The sequence below is a fragment of the Ictalurus punctatus genome, chromosome 14 (assembly GCF_001660625.3).
Source record: "Ictalurus punctatus breed USDA103 chromosome 14, Coco_2.0, whole genome shotgun sequence".
Lineage (NCBI taxonomy): Eukaryota > Metazoa > Chordata > Actinopteri > Siluriformes > Ictaluridae > Ictalurus > Ictalurus punctatus.
The window spans coordinates 2584149-2609147 of NC_030429.2; the positions used below are offsets into that span (position 1 = coordinate 2584149).

The 24999-nt window shown below is 40.6% G+C and overlaps 3 protein-coding genes across 4 annotated transcripts in view; 1 reads left to right on the plus strand and 2 right to left on the minus strand.

Annotated features, from left to right (window-relative positions):
- LOC108275263 (poly(ADP-ribose) glycohydrolase) overlaps positions 1–24999 on the plus strand; it is an 89506-nt gene that overhangs the window by 6290 nt on the left and 58217 nt on the right. The window lies entirely within an intron of this gene.
- Positions 143–16851, minus strand: cat (catalase). 2 transcript variants are annotated; one of them, XM_053685684.1, is made up of 14 exons: positions 16691–16851; positions 15274–15445; positions 14958–15068; positions 13996–14126; positions 13809–13913; positions 13308–13433; positions 13039–13230; positions 12634–12786; positions 10471–10609; positions 10187–10317; positions 9938–10045; positions 9768–9851; positions 5651–5659; positions 143–1296 (listed from the first exon to the last, which is right to left on the minus strand). In XM_053685684.1, the coding sequence occupies exons 1-14, from the start codon at positions 16754–16756 to the stop codon at positions 1234–1236; spliced, it is 1590 nt and encodes a 529-aa protein (XP_053541659.1). In that variant the 5' UTR covers positions 16757–16851; the 3' UTR covers positions 143–1233. The 2 variants fall into 2 exon arrangements, with proteins under 2 accessions (XP_053541659.1, XP_053541658.1); XM_053685683.1 differs by lacking the exons at positions 143–1296; positions 5651–5659 and adding an exon at positions 8513–9667.
- LOC108264704 (interferon-induced transmembrane protein 3) lies at positions 7122–8377 on the minus strand. The gene is made up of 2 exons (XM_017466473.3): positions 8098–8377; positions 7122–7407 (listed from the first exon to the last, which is right to left on the minus strand). Exons 1-2 carry the CDS (start codon positions 8269–8271, stop codon positions 7258–7260), a joined length of 324 nt encoding a protein of 107 aa, XP_017321962.2. The 5' UTR covers positions 8272–8377; the 3' UTR covers positions 7122–7257.

Sequence of the window (24999 nt, forward strand, 5' to 3'; positions counted from 1 at the left end):
CTAACCACAGTGCTTCACGTAAAAAAATAAAAAAAGAAAGCCACCGGTATTTTTCAGCCTGTACGACCTAATTTCTCATTTAATGTCCTACTTTATGACCAGAGAAGATCTTAACGCATGAGCCATAATAATGAATAAAAGATTCAATAAAACAAAATCATGATTTTATTGAATTAGTTAGAGAACACACAGAGAGCATAACTTCCACAGGGTTCAAAAAAGGGACGAAATGCGGGACAACAGTCCTTAAAAACACACCCAATTAAAAGGTTAGATTTCAGGAAATGTTGGACTTCAGTAAGGCACAGGCACATCTTTCTGATCTTAAATCTAAATTTTAAACTCTAAATCGTTTAATTCTTTATCCACATATCAAAATGCTCAAAAAGAAAAAAAGAAGCATTTCTTAGATGGTAAAAATTGTGGTAAATGATTAACATTAACTAGGCAATATGATGATGAAAATATCATGCTATCATTAGTGGACGGTTATTAGGCTGTGCTGCTATGGCAAGCAGATAAACAACACAGTGCAACCACTGCAATTCTGAGAAACATTTTAACATGTGAGCCAATAATAATCTAGCCAAGTCAAGCTCACAGGTAGTGCTGATGTATTTTATAGAACATAACTGAATGCAGGTAGATTGGAAAAGTGTCGTTCCTTACCCTTGATGAACAGAGAAAAGAATAAAAATAATAATTAAAAAAAAAAAACACTTTGACTGGAAACATCGATAACGGAAATAAATTGAGGTAAAATTTAGCTTTTAGTTCCCCCCTCCCCCGCCCCTCACTGAACTTGTAACCAGGACGTGCAGAAAGGAGCAAGAGAGGAAAATGACCGAACTAGTTATCGTCTTTAAGGAAATATCACTTAACCAAAGCGACTTGGAGGGATCGAGAGGAACGCGACTTACACTAGAGTCATGCGTACTGAGCCTAAATAAAATACTGATCATCACGAACACAAAGCTGTCCTGGACACTGAAGACATGTTTACGAGTTGTCTCGTGTCTCCAAGTCATTTCTCCCGAGCGTTTCCCAACATCCGACTTCTCAAAACTATCAAAAAGATTAATGCAGAATTAGTGCCTTTTTTGTTTTGTTTTTTTCAATCTTCTTGAAAATCATCTTATGGAGAATGTTATCCAGCTACACTGCTAATATTTTTAATGTGAAAGAACAAATGCTCTTGTCAGGCATGTGTGTGTGCTGCAGAAATTCCACACGTCATATCTTGGAAGAAGCGACCACGGCAGTTGAGCCTCCCTTCTTATACACGTGCAGGGAGTTCTGTGGAGAAAAAAAAAAAAGCACGATAACAGCGGTGTTTTTCTTCTGTAAGCACAAGCGTAACTTGTCGTTGATGTCTGTGGTCAGTATGAAGCCTTACCTTATGGCCCTCTACGTTATACTTGTCAAGCAGTACCTGAACACGAGAGCCGTAATCCTGGTGCACCGCCATCAGATGCTGGACCTGTAAAGACAGACGGACTAAAACTGTTCTAAAACTCTCCAGAAAATCAAAGACGAGTCGGAACGAAAGACCGGCAAAGACGTTACCATGCGCTTCTGAATGAAGAGCTGAGCTCCTTTCAGATGTCCTGCTATGTTTTGGCAGAGACGCTCGCGCTCAGCCTCGTTCAGGACGGTGGTGAAGAAAGTGCGAACCTACATGAGCACAAAGAAGCTTAGAAAACGCTACACATCGAATCCCACGCCTACAGAGAGGGTTAGACGATGCAATGCGACATGACCCCCCTCCACCACCAATCCCCCACAATGCCGCTTGTCCACATGACCCGTCCATACCTGGGTCACGTTATCATCGTCCGAGCTGTTGTAGCGTCCAACGTCAGGAGAGACTCTAAACTTGTACTCCATGAAGCGTGGCTGACAATCTGGGGCACTGAAGCTGTTAGGGTAGTAGTTTGGGACTCCTCCTGTAAAAAATAAATAAATAAATAAATAAATAAATGTCGCATTATCAGAGCTGTGAGTTTGGACACTTCACGTTCGGCCGAGACGTGATCTCGATTCCGAGTGTGTAAAACTAAAGGCAAGATAGCAGTGTGTGAGAATTTCTCACCCTGGTTGTCAGTCACACACATGGGTCCATCTCTCTGATAGTTGGCCACACGGGCACGATAAGGGCAATTAACAGGCAGCTGGAGGTAGTTGGCTCCAAGCCGATGGTGGTGGGTGTCAGGATAAGAGAAGAGACGACCCTGCGCAGAGCGTTACGTGTTAGACGATCAACATGGCAAAAGCACACCGACCGACGATGCAGTATTGAAAAAGGTATAAGGACAGAGACACTTTCAGTTTTAGTGTCTGTATTTTCCAGATACACAGAAAATGTACACATGACATATGTACACCGTTACTGCTTCCCGATTACAGCATGACTGTTTAGAATGGATTTTTGGAGTTGGGATAAATTCGCACCTTTAATATCTGTATACCGTGTTGATATTTCTGTAAAGCTGCTTTGAGACAATGTCTATTGTAAAAAGCGCTATACAAATAAAATTGAATTGAATTGAATTGAATTTTTTTTATTTCGTAACAACATAAATAACAACATTGGGCATTATGACTATGTTCCTCGTTTGCGACGATAATTGGCGTACAATTATGTTTTATCAACACATCATCCACCAGATTTTCTCCAGATTTTAGATTCTTTTAGCTCAGAAATCCGACAACGTTTGCGGACTTTGTCACAGAGTTCATGTTGTCAGCTACGCTGCTTTTCTTTGCACAGCCCACAGAGACAACCACAGCTGTGGCTTCGAGCTCGGTTACGTTGCATCAAAGCCAGCACGTTGTGTGTTACCAGCCTGCTGTTATTCCCACCTATTGAGAACAGAGCAGCGGTGGATGTATACACACACACACACACACACACACACACACACAGTATCTCACAAAAGTGTGTACACCCCTCACATTTTTGTAAATATTTGGTGATATCTTTTCATGTGACAACTCTGAAGAAATGACACTTTGCTACAATGTAAAGTAGAGAGTGTACAGCTTGTGTAACAGTGTAAATTTGCTGTCCCCTCAAAATAACTCAACACACAGCCATTAATGTCTAAACCGCTGGCAACAAAAGTGAGTACACCCCTAAGTGAAAATGTCCAAATTGGGCCCAATTAGTAATTTTCCCTCCCTGGTGTCATGTGACTTGTTAGTGTTACAAGATCTCAGGTGTGAATGGGGAGCAGGTGTGTTAAATTTGGTGTCATTGCTCTCACACTCCCTCATACTGGTCACTGGAAGTTCAACATGGCACCTCATGGCAAAGAACTCTCTGAGCATCTGAAAAAAAAAATTGTTGCTCTACATAACCATGGCCTAGGCTATAAGAAGATTGCCAAGACCCTGACACTGAACTGTAGCACAGTGGCCATAACCATACAGAGGTTTAACAGAACATTTTCCACTCAGAACAGGCCTCGCCATGGTCGACCAAAGAAGTTGAGTGCACGTGCTCAGCGTCATATCCAGAGGTTGTGTTTGGGAAATAGATGTATGAGTGCTGCCAGCACTGCTGCAGAGGTTGAAGGGGTGGGGGGTCAGCCTGTCAGTGTTCAGACCATACGACGCACACTGCATCAGATTGGTCTGCATGGCTGTCGTCCCAGAAGGAAGCCTCTTCTAAAGATGATGCACAAGACAGCCCGCAAACAGTTTGCTGAAGACAAGCAGACTAAGGACATGGATTACTGGAACCATGCCCTGTGGTCTGATGAGACCAAGATAAACTTATTTGGTTCAGATGGTGTCAAGCGTGTTTGGCGGCAACCAGGTGAGGAGTACAAAGACAAGTGTGTCTTGCCTACAGTCAAGCATGGTGGTGGGAGTGTTATGGTCTGGGGCTGCATGAGTGCTGCCGGCACTGGGGAGCTACAGTTCATTGAGGGAACCATGAATGCCAACATGTACTGTGACATACTGAAGCAGAGCATGATCCCCTCCCTTTAGAGACTAGGCTGCAGGGCAGTATTCCAGCATAATAACGACCCCAAACACACCTCCAAGACGACCACTGCCTTGCTAAAGAAGCTGAGGGTGAAGGTGATGGACTGGCCAAGCATGTCTCCAGACCTAAACCCTATTGAGCATCTGTGAGGCATCCTCAAACGGAAGGTGGAGGAGCTCAAGGTGTCTAACATCCACCAGCTCCGTGATGTGGTCATGGAGGAGTTGGAAGAGGACTCCAGTGGCAACCTGTGATGCTCTGGTGAACTCCAAGCCCAAGAGGGTTAAGACAGTGCTGGAAAATAAATGTGGCCACACAAAATATTGACACTTTGGGCCCAATTTGGACATTTTCACTTAGGGCTGTACTCACTTTTGCCAGCGGTTTAGACATGAATGGCTGTGTGTTGAGTTATTTTGAGGGGACAGCAAATTTACACTGTTACACAAGCTGTACACTCACTACTTTACATTGTAGCGAAGTGTCATTTCTTCAGAGTTGTCACGTGAAAAGATATCATCAAATACTTACAAAAATGTGAGGGGTGTACTCACTTTTGTGAGATACTGTGTGTGTGTGTGTGTGTGTGTGTGTGTGTGTGTGTGTATATATATATATATATATATATATATATATATATATATATATATATATATATATATATATATATAATTATTTGACCCAACGAAGGGGTTCATGGGTAAAAGGTTGAGGTGTGTACCAGAAAAGGTTTACACACTGTCTAATACTGGCTATATAATTCTTTAATCTGACTGGAACCAAGTATATGCAGTGACATAAGGGGGAAAGAGAAGAGTCGAGCTGCAGCTTCTCTTGTCATAGTGGGCATTAAATGCATGCTCACACATAACTTTATAGTGCAATAATTATTGGCACCTTTCATAAAAATGAGCAAGAGCAAATTAGACCACATATTTTCTTTTTTCACTTAGCAATAATCTGCTGCTTCAGCCCTCACTCTGCAGCAAAATGAGCGACGTTCATTTAGTTTTTCATTTGCTGCACTCTAGTGTAGGGGTTCCCAAACTTTTCCAGGGCAAGGCCCCCCAAATGGCATTAACATTTCACCGAGGCCCCCCTTTTGCAAGATGTCTTTAAAACACATTAAAAATACAGACTTCTGAATATATCCCCCTTTTTTTATTGATAATTACCTCTTTCATCTTCACATTACATTACATTAGGAATTGATTGTGTGTGTCTGTGGTTGTCTGAGAGTGAGAATCGTGTATTTATTTATTTTTCACACCAAATTGTTGAGGCCCCCCAGGCGCCCCCCAAGGGGGCCGCGGCCCCCACTTTGAAAACCACTGCTCTAGTGGACACCCTTAAGTAACATGCCAGAATGAAGGGAGACCCCTGTGTAACCGCTCACACTCTACATCTCGACGCTATCAAAAATACTCAGAAAATACACTCACCATCCACTTTATTATGTACACCTGCACATTCATGCAGCTATCTAAACTGTCAATCATGTGGCAGCAGCACAATTGGGGGTGGGGGGAGATCTACAACAACATGCAGATACAGGTCGAGAGCGTCAGTTAATGTTCACATCTAACATCAGAATGAAGAAAAAGTGTGATCTCTGTGTGACTTTAGCCGTGGCAGGGATGTTGGTGCCAGACAGACACTGCTGACCTCCTGGGATCTTCACACACAACAATCTCTAGAGTTCACACAGAATGGTGCGATGCCACATATAATAGGTGTTTTTATTAAAGTGACCTTGAATTTTAACAAACCGTAGACTTATTATTTTTTATAAACACCAGAAGTGAGAAATAATAAGCTATGAAGATCATTTTTTAAAAATACCTAGAAAAAGACCAATTCAGAGTAATTTTTAAATTCATCAAATGGTCATCCTACCCCAAGGGCATTCTTAGTTTGTTAACCAAAGTAACCAAGGTTTGCTTTCACCGCCTGTATTTACATTTTTTAAAATGATTTTTTACCAAGACTAGGCAATAAAATGTTCGGTAACATGACATTTAAAACACAGGGGAATAGAAGAAACACCGATCCACTACTAAGAACTCCTGTTTCTACAGACTACAAAGGAAATGAGTGCGTCTGTGGGTGAAAGAGAGAGAGAGTGAGTGAAGGAAAGTTTGCGTGCATATGGTATTACCACATACAGATACACGATCGCACCTCCTGGCACGTGAAATGTGAGAAATATAAAGAAGGAAAATATGGTGGATGAGCCATGGGAGCAAAAATGGCCAGTCTCTATCTCCCCTGTCAATCCCAGCATCACTGTGACCATCGTGGGTGAAAAATGCTGTAAATGTACACGTATTTGTTTGATTTACATGTTACATGCTAGCTCTTATACTAGCTTCATTAGTAGTTTAGCAAATCAAGCAAATTATAGGCTACTAGCTACAGTACTTACATTCACAGGCAGCACCAATGATTCCAAGCTTTATTTTTCTTTGCAGTGTATCTTTACACATTTATAAGAGGCATATATGACAGGATAACATGAAACCACAGTTAAACTTATGTACAATTATCAAAAAAATTCTCAAACGCCCTGTCTACAATCACCTGTCTCTCTCTCTCTCTATCAGAATAACCTTCGCGATCTTAACCAGTCTGGCTTCAGAGTGGCACCCTCCACAGAGAATGCCCTTGTGGCTGTTAGTGAGAAGCATTCATGTAGATCAGCCAAACTGTTTTCAGTTCTCATCCTCAAGACTCTCCTGTCCTTCCTCATGAGTCTAGGAATTCAAGAAACAGCACAGGTTCACTTCTTACCTGGAGGGATGTTCGGATCAGGTGACATGGAGGGGATTTAACTTGCCAACACCACATTGGTGGGTATTTGTACTTTGTGCCCAGTTTGCTGTCTCTGAAAGGGATCCATCAAGACCAGGAAACATGCTAGAAATGGTAAATGCTAACATTACAGATAGGATTTCATTTAGAAAAATTTCACCATTGTAACTGCATCTGGAGAATATAAGAATCCACATAGGTACTGCAGTGTACTTCAGTAACAAAGGGTTGCATTCTGAATGCGAACAGGCCCTAATCATTAAATTAACAACTTTAGTCAGTGCCTTGGTCAGTGAGAATCTTTTATTATTCATTTTTATAAATATGTTGTTCGCAACAGTTTTGTTGGACTTCAACAGCACATCATTCTTCTGGGAGATAATGCTGCTTATGTAATGATTTTCCCCCATGCAAACTTTCAATAAATATCACATTTAAGAATATTAGTATGGTCAACGCATAGTACTCAGCACTACTGTCACCACTATTATGATTATGCTGAGGATGATGGTAAGTGCAAGCGTGACGCCATTGAGATAAAATGCCTTGGAGCCGTACGCCTTCGCTCCATTCAGGTCTCCCACCATCTTCCGGTCTCTGGACTGAAACACACAAACACAAACACATAATAATAAAAATAATTTCACAAGCTCAAATATAGAGTGTCAGGTGACATCTGGATGCTCTTTACTGCGCTCAGACATTAACATATTATACAAACGAATGCACACAGAGACCGATTGGCTAAGCCTTTGATAAACATTGAAATTTTAAGTGCAATTTGTTAAGCTTTAACCAACAGAAAGTCTCTGACTTGCAAAAACATTAATTTTACAGTATGAAGAAGAAAAAGAAGTAGAACACGACAAAGACTCGAAGTCAATGCAATATTTTTTTTTGTTAAACGCATTTAATTAAAGCTGAAAGTCTAGACTTCGATCACATGATTGCTTAACTTCCTAGCTGTTGTGGTGGTGTACAGAGGCACAACTGCAGAAATAAATTGCAGCACTGTCCAAATACTTATGGACCCAGCAGTAGTTACTCCTAGGCTTGTCCTGCCGGCTGGGAATAAAATCGAAGGGGAAGTTTTAAAAGAATGAAGTTTCTTATCTTCACCACACTCTGTTTTAATGTCTTTTTTTTTTTTTATCTAGTCATTTTAACAATGGACATTGTCACAAAGCAGCTTCACAGAAATCCAGATGTGTTGAGAGGATCTTCAGTATGAACATCAGTCGTTCATTTTTTATTTCGTTCACCTTTTAAATTCCCCGTTATTTGTGACTCACCTTGATGGAGAAAATCAAGGCGATCAGGCCCAGGCAGCAGGGGACTCCATAGATGAAGCTGGCAATGGACCACACCACGTAATCGGGTGGATGCTCCGGCATGTTCACCACGATTGTCCCAGCTCCTCTGCCATCACCCAGAGGAGCGTTCAGTGGAACCATGGAGCTCTGCATGTTGCTCAGTATCACGCCTCTCTGCGCTGTTTCAGAGCCTTCACACTTCAGATTCAATGTTTTATGGTGGAGGTTAAAGGGTAAGTCCTCATTTATACACTAACCACAGTGCTTCACGTAAAAAAATAAAAAAAGAAAGCCACCGGTATTTTTCAGCCTGTACGACCTAATTTCTCATTTAATGTCCTACTTTATGACCAGAGAAGATCTTAACGCATGAGCCATAATAATGAATAAAAGATTCAATAAAACAAAATCATGATTTTATTGAATTAGTTAGAGAACACACAGAGAGCATAACTTCCACAGGGTTCAAAAAAGGGACGAAATGCGGGACAACAGTCCTTAAAAACACACCCAATTAAAAGGTTAGATTTCAGGAAATGTTGGACTTCAGTAAGGCACAGGCACATCTTTCTGATCTTAAATCTAAATTTTAAACTCTAAATCGTTTAATTCTTTATCCACATATCAAAATGCTCAAAAAGAAAAAAAGAAGCATTTCTTAGATGGTAAAAATTGTGGTAAATGATTAACATTAACTAGGCAATATGATGATGAAAATATCATGCTATCATTAGTGGACGGTTATTAGGCTGTGCTGCTATGGCAAGCAGATAAACAACACAGTGCAACCACTGCAATTCTGAGAAACATTTTAACATGTGAGCCAATAATAATCTAGCCAAGTCAAGCTCACAGGTAGTGCTGATGTATTTTATAGAACATAACTGAATGCAGGTAGATTGGAAAAGTGTCGTTCCTTACCCTTGATGAACAGAGAAAAGAATAAAAATAATAATTAAAAAAAAAAAAACACTTTGACTGGAAACATCGATAACGGAAATAAATTGAGGTAAAATTTAGCTTTTAGTTCCCCCCTCCCCCGCCCCTCACTGAACTTGTAACCAGGACGTGCAGAAAGGAGCAAGAGAGGAAAATGACCGAACTAGTTATCGTCTTTAAGGAAATATCACTTAACCAAAGCGACTTGGAGGGATCGAGAGGAACGCGACTTACACTAGAGTCATGCGTACTGAGCCTAAATAAAATACTGATCATCACGAACACAAAGCTGTCCTGGACACTGAAGACATGTTTACGAGTTGTCTCGTGTCTCCAAGTCATTTCTCCCGAGCGTTTCCCAACATCCGACTTCTCAAAACTATCAAAAAGATTAATGCAGAATTAGTGCCTTTTTTGTTTTGTTTTTTTCAATCTTCTTGAAAATCATCTTATGGAGAATGTTATCCAGCTACACTGCTAATATTTTTAATGTGAAAGAACAAATGCTCTTGTCAGGCATGTGTGTGTGCTGCAGAAATTCCACACGTCATATCTTGGAAGAAGCGACCACGGCAGTTGAGCCTCCCTTCTTATACACGTGCAGGGAGTTCTGTGGAGAAAAAAAAAAAAGCACGATAACAGCAGTGTTTTTCTTCTGTAAGCACAAGCGTAACTTGTCGTTGATGTCTGTGGTCAGTATGAAGCCTTACCTTTTGGCCCTCTGCGTTATACTTGTCAAGCAGTACCTGAACACGAGAGCCGTAATCCTGGTGCACCGCCATCAGATGCTGGACCTGTAAAGACAGACGGACTAAAACTGTTCTAAAACTCTCCAGAAAATCAAAGACGAGTCGGAACGAAAGACCGGCAAAGACGTTACCATGCGCTTCTGAATGAAGAGCTGAGCTCCTTTCAGATGTCCTGCTATGTTTTGGCAGAGACGCTCGCGCTCAGCCTCGTTCAGGACGGTGGTGAAGAAAGTGCGAACCTACATGAGCACAAAGAAGCTTAGAAAACGCTACACATCGAATCCCACGCCTACAGAGAGGGTTAGACGATGCAATGCGACATGACCCCCCTCCACCACCAATCCCCCACAATGCCGCTTGTCCACATGACCCGTCCATACCTGGGTCACGTTATCATCGTCCGAGCTGTTGTAGCGTCCAACGTCAGGAGAGACTCTAAACTTGGACTCCATGAAGCGTGGCTGACAATCTGGGGCACTGAAGCTGTTAGGGTAGTAGTTTGGGACTCCTCCTGTAAAAATCAATCAATCAATCAATCAATCAATCAATCAATCTCGCATTATCAGAGCTGTGAGTTTGGACACTTCACGTTCAGCCGAGACATGATCTTGATTCCGAGTGTGTAAAACTAAAGGCAAGATAGCAGTGTGTGAGAATTTCTCACCCTGGTTGTCAGTCACACACATGGGTCCATCTCTCTGATAGTTGGCCACACGGGCACGATAAGGGCAATTAACAGGCAGCTGGAGGTAGTTGGCTCCAAGCCGATGGCGGTGGGTGTCAGGATAAGAGAAGAGACGACCCTGCGCAGAGCGTCACGTGTTAGATGATCAACGTGGCAAAAACACACCGACCGACAATGCAGTATTAAAAAGGTATAAGGACAGAGACACTTTCAGTTTTAGTGTCTGTATTTTCCAGATACACAGAAAATGTACACATGACATATGTACACCGTTACTGCTTCCCAATTACAGGATGACTGTTTAGAATGGATTTTATTTATTTCGTAACATAGCATAAATAACAATATTGGGTATTATGACTATCATCGTCGTTTGCGACGATAATTGCCGTACAATTACGTTTTAGCAACACAAACATGTTAGAAACATGATAGATCTGGCCTCATCCACCAGATTTTCTCCAGATTTTAGATTCTTTTAGCTCAGAAATCCGACAACGTTTGCGGACTTTGTCACAGAGTTCATGTTGTCAGCTACGCTGCTTTTCTTTGCACAGCCCACAGAGACAACCACACCTGCGGCTTTTAGCTCAGTTACGCTGCATCAAAGCTAGCACGTTGTGTGTTACCAGCCTGCTGTTATTCCCACCTATTGAGAACAGAGCAGCGGTGGATGTATACACACACACACACACACAGTATCTCACAAAAGTGAGTACACCCCTCACGTTTTTGTAAATATTTGGTGATATCTTTTCATGTGACAACTCTGAAGAAATGACACTTTGCTACAATGTAAAGTAGAGAGTGTACAGCTTGTGTAACAGTGTAAATTTGCTGTCCCCTCAAAATAACTCAACACACAGCCATTAATGTCTAAACCGCTGGCAACAAAAGTGAGTACACCCCTAAATGAAAATATCCAAATTGGGCCCAAAGTGTCAATATTTTGTGTGGCCATCATTATTTTCCAGCAGTGCCTTAACCCTCTTGGGCATGGAGTTCACCAGAGCTTCACAGGTTGCCACTGGAGTCCTCTTCCACTCCTCCATGATGACATCACGGAGCTGGTGGATGTTAGAGACCTGTGCTCCTCCACTTTCCATTTGAGGATGCCCCACAGATGCTCAATAGGGTTTAGGTCTGGAGACATGCTTGGCCAGTCCATCACCTTCACCCTCAGCTTCTTTAGCAAGGCAGTGGTCGTCTTGGAGGTGTGTTTGGGGTCATTATCATGCTGGAATACTGCCCTGCAGCCCAGTCTCTGTAGGGAGGGGATCATGCTCTGCTTCAGTATGTCACAATACATGTTGGCATTCATGGTTCCCTCAATGAACTATAGCTCCACGGTGCCGGCAGCACTCATGCAGCCCCAGACCATGACACTCCCACCACCATGCTTGACTGTAGGCAAGACACACTTGTCTGTGTACTCCTCACCTGGTTGCCGCCAGACACGCTTAACACCATCTGAACCAAATAAGTTTATCTTGGTCTCATGAGACCACAGGACATGGTTCCAGTAATCCATGTCCTTAGTCTGCTTGTCTTCAGCAAACTGTTTGCGGGCTTTCTTGTGCATCGTCTTTAGAAGTGGCTTCCTTCTGGGATGACAGCCATGCAGACCAATTGATGCAGCGTGCAGCGTATGGTCTGAACACTGACAGACTGACCCCCCACCCCTTCAATCTCTGCAGCAATGCCTCATGGTCCTCAGTGCAAAGTCAGCAACCCTTTTGGCAATACTCACACGCAGTTATTTCCACTCATAAAACACCAGGCTTCTATCTACTTGAATGGAGAGAGACTCCGACACCCAAAATCCGACAAGATGATGTTTTACACACAGATTCGACACTGAAATTGGCCAAAATAATTAGGCAAATAATTTGCTGTCCTTGGCTTGAATAACAGCCACAATAAACAAACACACTTGTTCAGGGGACTCCAGCTACTATATACAGAACAACAACAAGCAGGACTTAACCAAACCAACCCTTGGCAAATCATTTTAAACCTTTTTAATGGTAACGTAATTTACAGAACTAGAAATCATTATGGCTTTTACATGCTCTGTAGCACGTAACATTTTTTTTTAGAATCAGCTAAGAGAGAACGTGAGCGTGTGAGGTTATACTTTACCTGCAGCATCTTGTCAGGACTTGGCTCAATACCTGGTGGCATGTTACTGGGGTCAAACGCCAGTTGCTCCACTTCAGCGAAATAGTTTACAGGGTTTTTATTCAAAACAAAGCGTCCAACTGGAACCAGGGGGTAGTCCTTATGGGACCAAACCTGAGAGGTAGAGTAAAAGAAAAGCCCTGCAAATGGTCAATATTTATGAACACACTATTATTAACAAGCGCAATCTTATGATGTGAGAAATACGTCATCTTCAAAGGTTCTTTGACATCACACCCCTATCTATCTGTACCTATAATATATATATATATATATATATATATATATATATATATATATATATATATATATATATATATATATATATATATATATAACATGGCTACTGAGAGGAAGTTAGGGCACCTTGGTCAGATCAAATGGGTTCCATGGGTACTTCTCCGACTGCTCAAAGGTCATGACCTGGATGTAGAAGGTCCAGGAGGGAAAGTTGCCATCGGCGATGGCGTTGTACAAGTCACGGATGGCGTAGTCAGGATCAGTGGAGGCTAAACGGTCTGCCTCCTCCACAGTCAGATTCTTAATGCCCTGATCGGTCTGACAGGAAGAGAAGGCGTCAAACACACACACCCACACAAAGACATAGACATACAAGTGCAAACACAACTACACACCTTGTAGTGGAACTTGCAGTAGACAGGGTGGCCCGCAGAGTTGATCAGTTTGAAGGTGTGGGAACCATAGCCATTCATATGGCGATATCCATCAGGCAATCCACGATCGCTGAAGAGGAACGACACCTGCAAGAAGAGAGAAAGAGAAATGGAGAGAGAGAGAAAAAAAACTAAATAAAATATGGACAGCTGAAGCTACTGGAGAAACCCCAGGCCGTGCTCATCCCCTGGACAATTCCATCTCTAGAGTGAAGCATGGTGGTGGCAGCATCTTGCTGCGGGGATGCTTTGTAAATAAATTGACAAAATTCTGTCTAAACATGTTCTGTCTGTTTTATTTTGTGGGGTAGACTCAGGTCCAAACCGGTTACAGCATCATAATGCCAATGCGCACAAAGCCAACTCCATGAAGACATGGTGTGTTAAGGCTGGAGTGTAACTCAAGACACTTTTAATTAACCAATTAAAAGTAAAGAGCATCAAAATGAAAATCTCACAAACCTGATGCAGAGACTCTGGACGCAGGCTCCAAAAGTCCCACACCATGTCAGGGTCCTTCAGGTGAGTCTGAGGATTCCGCTTCTGAGAGTGGATGAAGGATGGAAACTACGCATGCAGAAATACACAAAAACTCAGTAAACATACAGAAAACATTCCAGACCAAGACATCAGGATCTCTCTTTCTCACCAGAAATGCATCCCTGATGAAGAAGATGGGTGTGTTATTGCCTGTCAGGTCCCAGTTGCCCTCGTCGGTGTAGAATTTCACTGCAAATCCTCGAGGGTCACGGACTGTATCAGCTGAACCGGACTCACCAGCTAGAAACACAGATGCTGTTTGAAGAAATAGCGTGGAGGGAGAAATATCTCTGCTCCTGTCACTACCGCCTGCAATTTAACAAGCTCCTGGACCACGGTGCATGCTAAGAGTGCTAGTTCTACGCTGAAGCGTATTTGTTTTGACCCAAAGAAGGGGTTCATGGGTAAAAGGTTCAGGCTGAGAGGCGTGTCCAGTTAAACTGACTTGAGCATGTTGCAGGGAGATAAGAGAGAAAGAAAAGAGCTTCTCTTGTCACAGTGGCCATTAAATGCATGCTCACGCATAACATAACTGGTGCTGCCGTAATTATTGACACCCTTCATAAAAATTAATAATTCATTTATAAAACATTTTAAATATATATATATATATATATATATATATATATATATATATATATATATATATATATATATATATATATATATATATATATATATATATATATATATGAATATTTTTATTTAGTTTTTGATTTTGCTGTCCTCTAGTGGACACCCTCAAGTAACCCAACAGAATGAAGGGAGACCCCTACCACTGCAACTACACAAGATCAAAAACACCCCCAAGTATAAAAACAGGCCTCATGCAAGCTCTGTCTTGCTTCGTTTCAAAGGGACAAGTGAAAGGTGACGTGTGTTATGCCAGCACTGATTGGCACAATTTCCTAAACACAAAAATAGTCAATATGTACACCATGCAAACTCCTGAAGTGTGTGATAAAACACTGAGCTTACATATTCAAAAGTAATTATACCTTCTCATTTTATTAGTAGTCTATTAATTATATTATATGAACGGGAGTTATATGGAGAGGAAATGTGTCTCACCCACAGTAGAGAATCTCACAGCGATGGGAGTTGTCTTGCCCACATGCTCAAACACCTTGGCCTTGCAGTAGTGCGTGATGTCATGAGTCACCTCAAAATAACCAAATGCACCTGCAGAGAGGGAAGAGGAGAGTATCAAACCGTCACCATTGTTCATCAAGTTCCATGTTTCTCTGATCAGGCACTGCTTACTGTAATCTCTCTTTTTAGTTCCACAAAGCAGGAAAATTGGATCCAATCCTTAAGAAAGTTCTTAAGGGCTTTAGTGTAGCCTTGAGGCTTTTCTTTCAGTAGCTCAGTGTTTGTAAGCACAGACCTGCTCCTTTGGCATGCACCACCCTTTCGGGGATGCGCTCGCGGTCGAAGTGGGCCATCTCGTCCGTGAACACGACATCCTGCACCAGCAGTGGCCCTTGGGGTCCAGCCGTCTGAACATTCAGCTTATCGCCTATGGGGATCCCTGCTCCCGTGGTCAACACGTCGGCTCGCTGCGACAGGAACGGATTCAAAAGGTGAGGTGAGGGTAAATGTAAGGGAACAGATATGCTAGCATCTATACATGAGATTAAGTTTTTCAGCAAAGCTCAACTCAACCCACCATCGCTCAAGATACAAGGAAGACATGCACTGCGACTTTGTCAAGACCAAGTCACTATCCGTCTTCAAATGAACGAAAAAATAAAAATAAAAAGCTTTGTACTAACTATTGTTTAGCATGGTTTTTAACTATGATGTGGTTTTGATAGAGACGATAAAGCACTTATCCATCTGATAAATGCTGTAAATGTAAAAATGTGTCTGGAGGTTTGTTTATGTTTGTTCATGAACACGAGGAAAACACTTTGTTTTGATTTTAATGAATAATTGTCCTTTTCTGTGGATCCTAATTAACCAGCTCTGGGTTACTGATCAGAAGGTCGGGGGTTCAAGCCCCAGCACCGCCAAGCTGCGGCTTTGAACACGGCCCCTAACCCTCCCTGCTCCAGGGGTGCCTGATCAGGGCTGACCCTGCGCTCTGACCCCAACTTCCTACCAAGCTGGGATATTTGAAGAAAAATAATTTCCCTGTGCTGTAACGTATATGTGACAGATAAAAGCTACATGTCCTTCTAAACAACATGATTAACAAATAAAGGCTGTAACTGTAGGACTTGATTCCTCAACAGGCCTTTGACCTGGATTACAAAACAGCACAATGGACCGTCCAGGTTAAAAACCAACACACGTAAAGACGTGACCTCGTGTGAACTGCTCTCTGATTGGCTGACCGTTTGAGAAAGGCAACCAATCTGGTTAGTGGATTTAAAGAGGCGAGTCTAAAGGAAAACAGTTTGCAGGACTTTAGACTTGTGCGCAGGTCGGAAAACTAACTCGCTTTTTTTTAAACGTGATCTATGCGATTCTCCAAATAAAGTCACAGAACATTAACAAACATAGCATGTATTATTATTAATATTATTATTATTAATAATAATATTATTAAACACACAAAGGCTAACTACCGCGAGCTTCTGGCTAATCTAATGCACATGATCTAGGGGCTACGTGCACGATATGTGACTGATTGTGATTTCAGTTCTTAGTTGTTGTGTAAACAAACACACGATACTAGACTGAATAAATATTTTAAGGGACATTAAGCCTGTCTTGTGTGACCTTTGCCTAGATTATTCGTTGCGCAGCTAACACAGTACTCTTCCTAGCTTTAGATTAAAAAAAAAAAAAAAGCAAACCTGAGATCCTCTACTTTCTTTCCATATTTTCATTTGATCCGTCGCCTTTTCTCTGTTTTCCGCCATCTTTCTTAAAACTCCAAGGAACACCAACTCCAAGCTTCTGATAACGCTATCTTTGTAGCTGCAGTCTATCTGGCACTGTTTTTGTTCCTGAAATTGAGTAAGCCCCGCCCCCGAATCAGCCGCTTTCCTGATTGGTCACTGACATTCTGCGGTCCATTCTGAACGTGGTCATGACCCAAAGGCTCCGCCCTTTACAGATAAAAAAAAAAAAAAGAACCTCTGTTACATGAGGTTTTTCATTTTTTTTGTGATTTTTAAGAGGAAAATTTTAAGACGTGTCATTACCCGATCCGCGTCCTCTGTTCTATTTGCTCCTGCATGTGTACGCAACCCAATACACAACTTTTCCAAAATCTCCAACGTCAAAGTTAAATACATTGTAATATTTACAAGCAATTGAGTAAAATACATTTTAATCACACAGCTTTTCACATGTTTTTTCTCTTAGGATAGCTTTAAGTAATATTTTTACTTATTTTATTTTATATTGTTGTGCAGGTAAAAAGTTATTTTAACATGACATTTATATTTTGTGGTTGTAATTGCTAATGTTTATGGAATGTTAATAAAATTAGGTAATAATTTTGTTTAATCGAAGTGTTTTAGCGGTGAAGTATATGAATATGCATAAACAGTAAGATTTTTGCCTAATTTTTTTTTTTAAGTGATACCACATATTACAAATTTCTACACTAACACTATTTCAAAGTGTTAATCAATAGAATATATAACCCCATTAGTTTAGGCCCTTCAAGGGATCCTAAAAATACTGATGTGCCCCAGTATATTATTGGTTTTCCGGAAACAGTGCTTCAAATGCTTAAAAGCCATTTTAAACACATTTCAACATTTGCGCATTATCTATCTTCACGCAACTTTTGAAGACTGCCTCACTGCTGCTGCGTCATAAAGGGAAAAAACTGTCAATCAAACCATCAGACCAGTTCTACATCGCTGTACTTGATGTCATAAAAGTCTAATGGTTCTCAGATCTATAGATCACCGATTAGATTTTTATTACAGCACTTTATATTCCACCCTGAAATTCCACTTCAGTCCAACTGGGGGCGGTAACGCGCCGACAGCTGCTTCACCAACCGCCAGAAAACACTGAAGAAAAGGTATTGAAAAAGGAACGAACATCTCTTCACCTGACCGAAATGGTCCTTTCCACATTCAAGTATTTCTAATTGTGGTTACACTTTAGAAATAAAAGCGTGTTACTGTGAAGATGTAAAACTCCTTCCTGTTTTAAACCCTGAGGTAAGTTTAGCTGAAGCTGTGTGGTGGAATCCCAAATGCATCTCAGCTGTCCTTCATAAAGTGTTAGTATTTTACTGACCTGTTTAAGGGCATTACATACAGTGTTTGTTAGTATTTTGCTGCCCTGTTTAAGGGCACTACGTATTAAGGATGTCCTGATACGAGAAATCTAGTAGTTGGTACCGATACCACCGAAAGTACACAATGCTTGACACCAAAGTCGATACCAAGGTGTGCTTTAAAAAATTAAATTAAAAACTCCTGCAGCACATCTTCCTCTGGCTAATACTGGCAGAGAGGGAGAGGGGGATATTTTAGTTATCAAACACTATCTGACAAGGACTAATAAAAGAGTGCTAATAACAAGTGCTAAAGTGCACTCCTAAACACACACACACACACACACACACACACACACACACACACCTTATACTCTGAAAGCAAGCATTAGTTTAAATTAATTGATATGGTGGCAGGATAAAAATAATTTATTAAAAGCATGAACATCTGAATAATTATTAGTGACATGAGGCTACATTTATCTGACAGGACCCGAGCTGAATGGAGATGCATGGTGGAACATTAGGAGGAAGTATATAACACTGCAATGTGTTAGTGTCGTTAACAAATAACTGTATCACTAACATTACTTGGAGCATAACATTAGCTGGTTTCACGGCCACAATGCAGTTGCCTCAAACAAACATAATATAGTCTTTCAGGTGCTTTGCCAAAGTCCAGGTGTTTCCTCACTCTGTTTGAAATGAACGATCGCATCGGCTGCACACCGGCACCCAATTCTAGCTTTCCTCTCTTTTCATCTCAACAAGTTGGGGTGGAGCTAAACTTCTGTAGTTTTTCCCGTGTGCTTGTTGGTCTTCTTCTTTACCACTTGTGGACCGACTAAAACACTTGTGCATATTGCCACTTCAGTTCTGGAAGAATTGCAACCTCGGTAACTTCATTACAAACGGTACGCTACTGCAGAAAAACAAGTACCGTCAAATTTAAAAAATGTTGGTACCGAAGTCCTCGTGACATCCCTTCTACATATAGTGCTTGTTAGTATTTTTGCAGTCTTGTTTAAGGGCACTACATATAGTGCTTTTCTCCAGTGAGGGGTGCTGTGTAATTTGGCTTTACAGAGGTGCTGCGTTTGTGGTGCCTTGTAAATGGCAATGTGCAAAATGTAATGACTTCATTTCCCACTTTTGGATGTTTGATGTGGGAAGTGGAAAAACAAACAAACAAACATTGATGCCTTCACGAATGCTTGTCTTTTGTTTGCTTTGTATAGCTCATAAAAAGCTTCTTTAACCGCATTTTTACAGTCCCATGCTATTTGCTCTGTTGCACTATATCGAACTTCAAACATTCCTTATGTCATATACACAAACATCCACTGGGCCATATCCACATCTACTGGGCAGAGACTGGGTCATATCTGGATAGTTGACTATTTTATTGTAGATAGCCTTTGTTAGAGGAGTTTAACCAGTCAATATTTAGTTGTGTATATTTGGCTGTGAAGTCACTGTATATGAGTTTATAGTAATTGACATGTTGTCTTGCTCTTGTTCCCCCCCCCCCCCCCCCCCCCCCCCGTTTCTTTATCTGTCCAGATTGCTCCTCATGCCCTTGTCTATGCAGCAGTTTTTTAGTTTTATTCCCATTTCGATTGCTCTTAGTTCACTGTTTTCTTTTGTCTTATACAGAAGTTCTCTTTTTGTTACTTCCTGATTTGTAAGTGGCAATTTGTACAAGATAATTTAGATTATCTAATATTGTTCTTGTATTTGTTATTAAATCTCTTGTCTCATAAGTCTCCGGGTACGGCACAAGACCCACTTTTTAGGTGGCAGCTTGTGAAAGGAACAGTGGCACACTCCTTCCCTCCGTAGTGCCAGGGTCGTCTCCTTAGGCAAGAGAGAATAACCCTTGAGCCTCCCATCCTAGGGTTACAGGAATCCGTTTGTATAACAGGCACTTAGAAATCCCTGCTGTGTGCAGGGCAACTCATTTGCCGTGAGTTGTGACCCATGTCGATGGAGGAAGAGAGCCTGGTCCCTGAGAAATGTGGTTTTCTGCGGCTTACGCCTTTTCAACACAGTGCTATAGCTGCTACTTCATCTAGACGGGAGTTTAGAAAGGCCCATTCCAGTCAATTGGCTGGTCAAGACTTGCCCCGAGAATACTATAAGATATAATAAGTATCATTCAGGTACTCTGAGAAGGCTTTGGCTAAGGGTCAGTCGAGTGGACTGAGAACTTTATGCTTTTTTTTGCTAGAGTATACCATCCCTATATCCCTGGTCCATAATCTGCTGGATATCCACGGCTCTGTGCATCCCCTTGTTGGACCCCGAGGTGTGTGTGAGGAGTAGAGATGATGAAGGGAAACACTTTAAACATGGCTACCAAACATAAATCCAAGAAGTGGCTTTTAAATTTGGACACAGACTTTACCTCTGAGAATCAATATGCTCCAATGCTAAGTACTGAAGATTGGCCAAAATGCATAATTATTTAGTATGTATGTCATCGGATACGCCCATCACAAAAAGAACTCCTTTGGCCATTCATATGGCTTTACAGGAATAGTTGGTGCAGTGAAAGATGTGGAAAAACTGAGATCTGGACAGATTCTTGTGGAATGTTCTAAAAAATAAAAAGTCTGTGGAGAATCCACTGGGCCGTATCCACTGCTGGGCCATACAGACTGGAACGTATCTTCTTGCAAATTCATTGGCTGGTTTTGAAATGAAGGGCCTTCCACATCCCACTCGTAATTCCTGCAAAGGAGTGATTCACTCCAAAGAATGAGATGATGCAGAAGATGAGATTGCTCTAGCACTCAAAACTCAAGGAGTGATGCATGTGAAGAGAATAACAATCAAAAGAAAAGACATATTAAAACTGGCACGTACATTATTACTGTCAAAAAACCTCACCCACTAGAAAGAATCACTATTGGATATATGAGTGTTCCTGTGGACCTATTTATTCCCAACCCATTGAGATCCTTTAACTGTCAAAAATATGGACATGGCTCAGAGAACTGTAAGAATAAGAGTATGTGTTGTAATTGTGGTGAGGAGGGTCATGATAAAGGAAACTGTCAGGAGCCATCCAAGTGTTGCATCAAGATGAGAGCATAAAAGTCAAACCGATTAAAGATGTTGAATGAGAGCGGTCATATCCGCAGAAGCCGTTCTCCAAATGGCAGAACAAGTGGGAGTGTACCAGTACACTTAATTATGAACTATACTATCATCCAGTGGAACTGTCGTGGCTTTAGAGCTAACTTTGCGGGATTGCAACAGCTAGCTCAACTTTTATTCTTCTTGCATTGGGTCTGCACGAATCCCAGTTGGCAACTGACACTTCTTTGTTTTTTGTATAGTTCTAAATTCTTTTGGTGCAAACAACTGCCATGCCTCTGGTAGCGCAGCTATTTTAATACGGAATAATGTCAGATCAGTTTGGACAAGCGACATCAGTGCATCAAACACTCCGGAGAGCTAGAACAGTGTGCTCAATATACATTCCACCAGACATGACCCTAACCAAGACTTGGACGGCCTTGTCCAGCATCTCCCCCTACCCTTCATACTTATGGGGGATTTTAATAGCCACAGTACGCTGTGGGATGGTAAGCAGAGTAACACCAGAGGCAAGAGAATTGAGGAGTTCATTGACAACCACGCCATATGCCTCCTAAATAATGTATCTCCAACCTATCTACACTGAGGACATGGTACTTACTTAGCAATCGACTTGACTTTCAGCCTGAGCTGTTACTGGATCTCTTGTGGAAAGTGTGGCATGACCTCTATTGAAGTGACCATTTCCTGCTTATTCTAGCTCTTGAAGGAATTGGAGATGGGTCTAATGTACAAAGATGGCTTTTTTAAAAAAGGAAACCTCAGTCTCTATGCTATGAGACGTTTAATGCCTTTTCTGAAGATGACCCAGATCCTATTACATCATTTACTAGTATTCTAGCTTCCATAGCAAATGATACTATTCCATAAACTTCAATGTGAATATAATCATCTGTCATGGTAATGATACGTATTGTATTATCAATGATGAAAATGATAATACAATGATAAAGATGTATTTAATGTACCTGATCATATGCTTTCATTATATAAAGAAATTGGATGACCTGCTATTTCATTGATACAAAATTTATAGAATTCAACAGGTAGCCCGTCGGGTCCTGGGCTTTTCCCATCATTCATTTGTGATACTGCAGTTAGTATTTCATCAATGCTAATTGGGTTACCTACTAATTTCATATTCGGGTCGTTTAGTGTCGGGCAAGTTTCTAAAAAACTGGTTATTTGTTCCTCATCTATACTTATATTTGATGATGCATTTTGGCATTTTTTCCCCCCAAGATTAAATCTCTTTATCTTTCTCATTCTCTATAATCTTGCCTAAATGATCTTTAATACCTTTAAATATACTTATCTTTACGGCTATTTAAAAGTTTAATGACTTTCTGGATATTTCCTACATGCTGTGTCTAGTCCTACCTGTAATTGTAGTGAGATGTCATTCGTTTTTAATATTTTTCATGTGGTCATCATCTTTAGTGTCTGCAAGGATTAGAGTGGTTTCATCTGCGTTAATACCGCCGCTCCAAGTCGCTCATTCCAGCGGGAAGCGTAGATTCCTCCAGAGCTCGCTGGGTCTGCATCAGCAGCGCCTCTCCTAGTCGCTCTGTTTGCGCCTGCTGGAAGTGTAGACTCGTCTGGTGCGTGCTCTCTCCCTTCAGGAGTCGGAGAATTTTATTCTGTAAAATTTTACACCATTCTGCATTTTGATCTTTCTCTAGCTTTCTAAAAGCCACAGAGTTGCCATAAACTTGAGTAATTAAGATATATATTTTTTTACTTGAATTTTCCACACATCTTTATATTGATTTGTGAAATCAGAAAACATTAACTTATAATAAGGTATACATTTTCTTGATCCTTTTTCAGATTTCCAGTTAGAACTGTTTCCTAGCCGTTCAGTCTGTACGGTGATGCCGCTTGCAGTGATTTTGCACGCTGCTATTTTAGTTTTTAAGGATATGTCAATGGCTCCAAGACCTCCTAGTTTTCTCTTCTTTTGAACAGTAGCTCGTGTTTTGTAACATCTCTAGTTGTGTCCCATATAAAATGACCTGTTTTATTATTTTTTTTCACCACACATCTATTGGGGGTAAGATACATGATGGGAACAATGATGAACATCATTTACATTTGACAATGTAAAAGCTTTAATGATATTGATTCTGATATTATAACTTGGATTACATGATTTCCGTTTACCAATTTCATCTTGTATTATTTCTTTCTTTTTAACCAATTATGATATATAAAATATTCCTAAATTCTTTAACTGCTGTACTAATTTGTTCTTTACATTTCCAATCGAGACACATTCTGTTTTAGCTTTATTTATAGACGCTCCAGAAACCTGCTTGCACATGTTAAATTGTTAAAAAATAATCTCTACTTTTTCCCTAGATTTCACAAATACAGTTATGTCGTCAGCGTAGGCAGAGATCACAACTGTTCTTTCCTAATTTGAGACCTTTAAGTCCAGGATCATTTTGGATTTTCTGTATTAATTGGTTTACAGATAAAACGTATAGGGCTGCACTCAAAGGGCGTTACACCCCTCCTAACTTCAAGTGGTTCAGCCGAAGAACCATTAACATTTACTGGAACTGTCGACTTAATATAAAGACATTTCATTGTGTTCATGAAATTGTCAGGGAAGTGATGGATTTTTAAAACTTCCCACAAAAAATCAGTTGAAATGTAGTCAAAGGTTTTTTCTGGTCCAAAACCACAATATAGAAACTAATCACCATTTTTTATCAAAAACTAATTCCCTTAAAATGTTTACATTATCCCACATCAATCTTCCCTTTATTGCACATGTTTGTTGTTTACATCCAAATAATCACTTGTTCTGTTCATAATGATCTTTGCAAAAATCTTGAAATCAACATTCATTAGGGTGAGATGTCTCCAGTTGTTATCATACATTTCACCCTTTTTATATAATAAGGATAAAACGCCTTCATAGAACGAGTCGTACATGTAAGGTCTAGCAATCCCATCATTAAAGGCTCGTGTTAATAATTTAGCCAAATCTATGGCACATGCATGATAAAAATCAGACTGGGGACCATCTTTCCCTGGAGACTTTTTAAAATGTAAATTATTTAATGGCATCAACAACCTCAGCTTCTTTAATTTTATCACCTAAGCTCTTGGAAGGCGGGTCGACAATGTTTTATGGTCTCCCATCTGATTTTTATCATGTATGTGCCATAGATTTGGCTAAATTCTTCTTTCAGCAGACTCTGGTTCTATTAGCATTCTTGTACTACTGGACCTGACTGCCGCTTTTGATATTGTTGATCTCTGCTCTCCCGTCTTCGGTCTCGAATAGGCATTTGTGATACAGCTTTGGCCTGGTTTACATCATATCTCACAAATAGACAACATTTCATTTCTATTCGTAAATTCAGATCTCGCACTGTTAACATGTCTCAGGGAGTTCCCCAAGGTTCAATTCTAGGTCCACTCTTATTTATTATCTATATGTTTGTTTGTTTGTTTGTTTGTTTGTTTGTTTTTAAAAAAAATGAATTTACAATCAAATTTTTTGCAAAATTTACAATCTAACAAAAGTCATATTCCGATAAAATACTTACATAGTCAAGGTACAACTACACCCAAATAGTGTCCCACACTGAAGAGTCTTCAAACCAGGATGTGTTACTTTTTAGTTTTCTTAGTTCTTTTTGAAGGTCTTTGAAAACATCACTGGATATAAACGTTTGATTTATAGTCATTCTGGCTCTTGTTTTCCAGAGTTTAGATTTAGTCAAACATATTATGAACCAAATGAAGTCATGCTGTGTCTTGCTGTAATTTTCTTTAAAAATGCCATAGAAAATAGAGTTC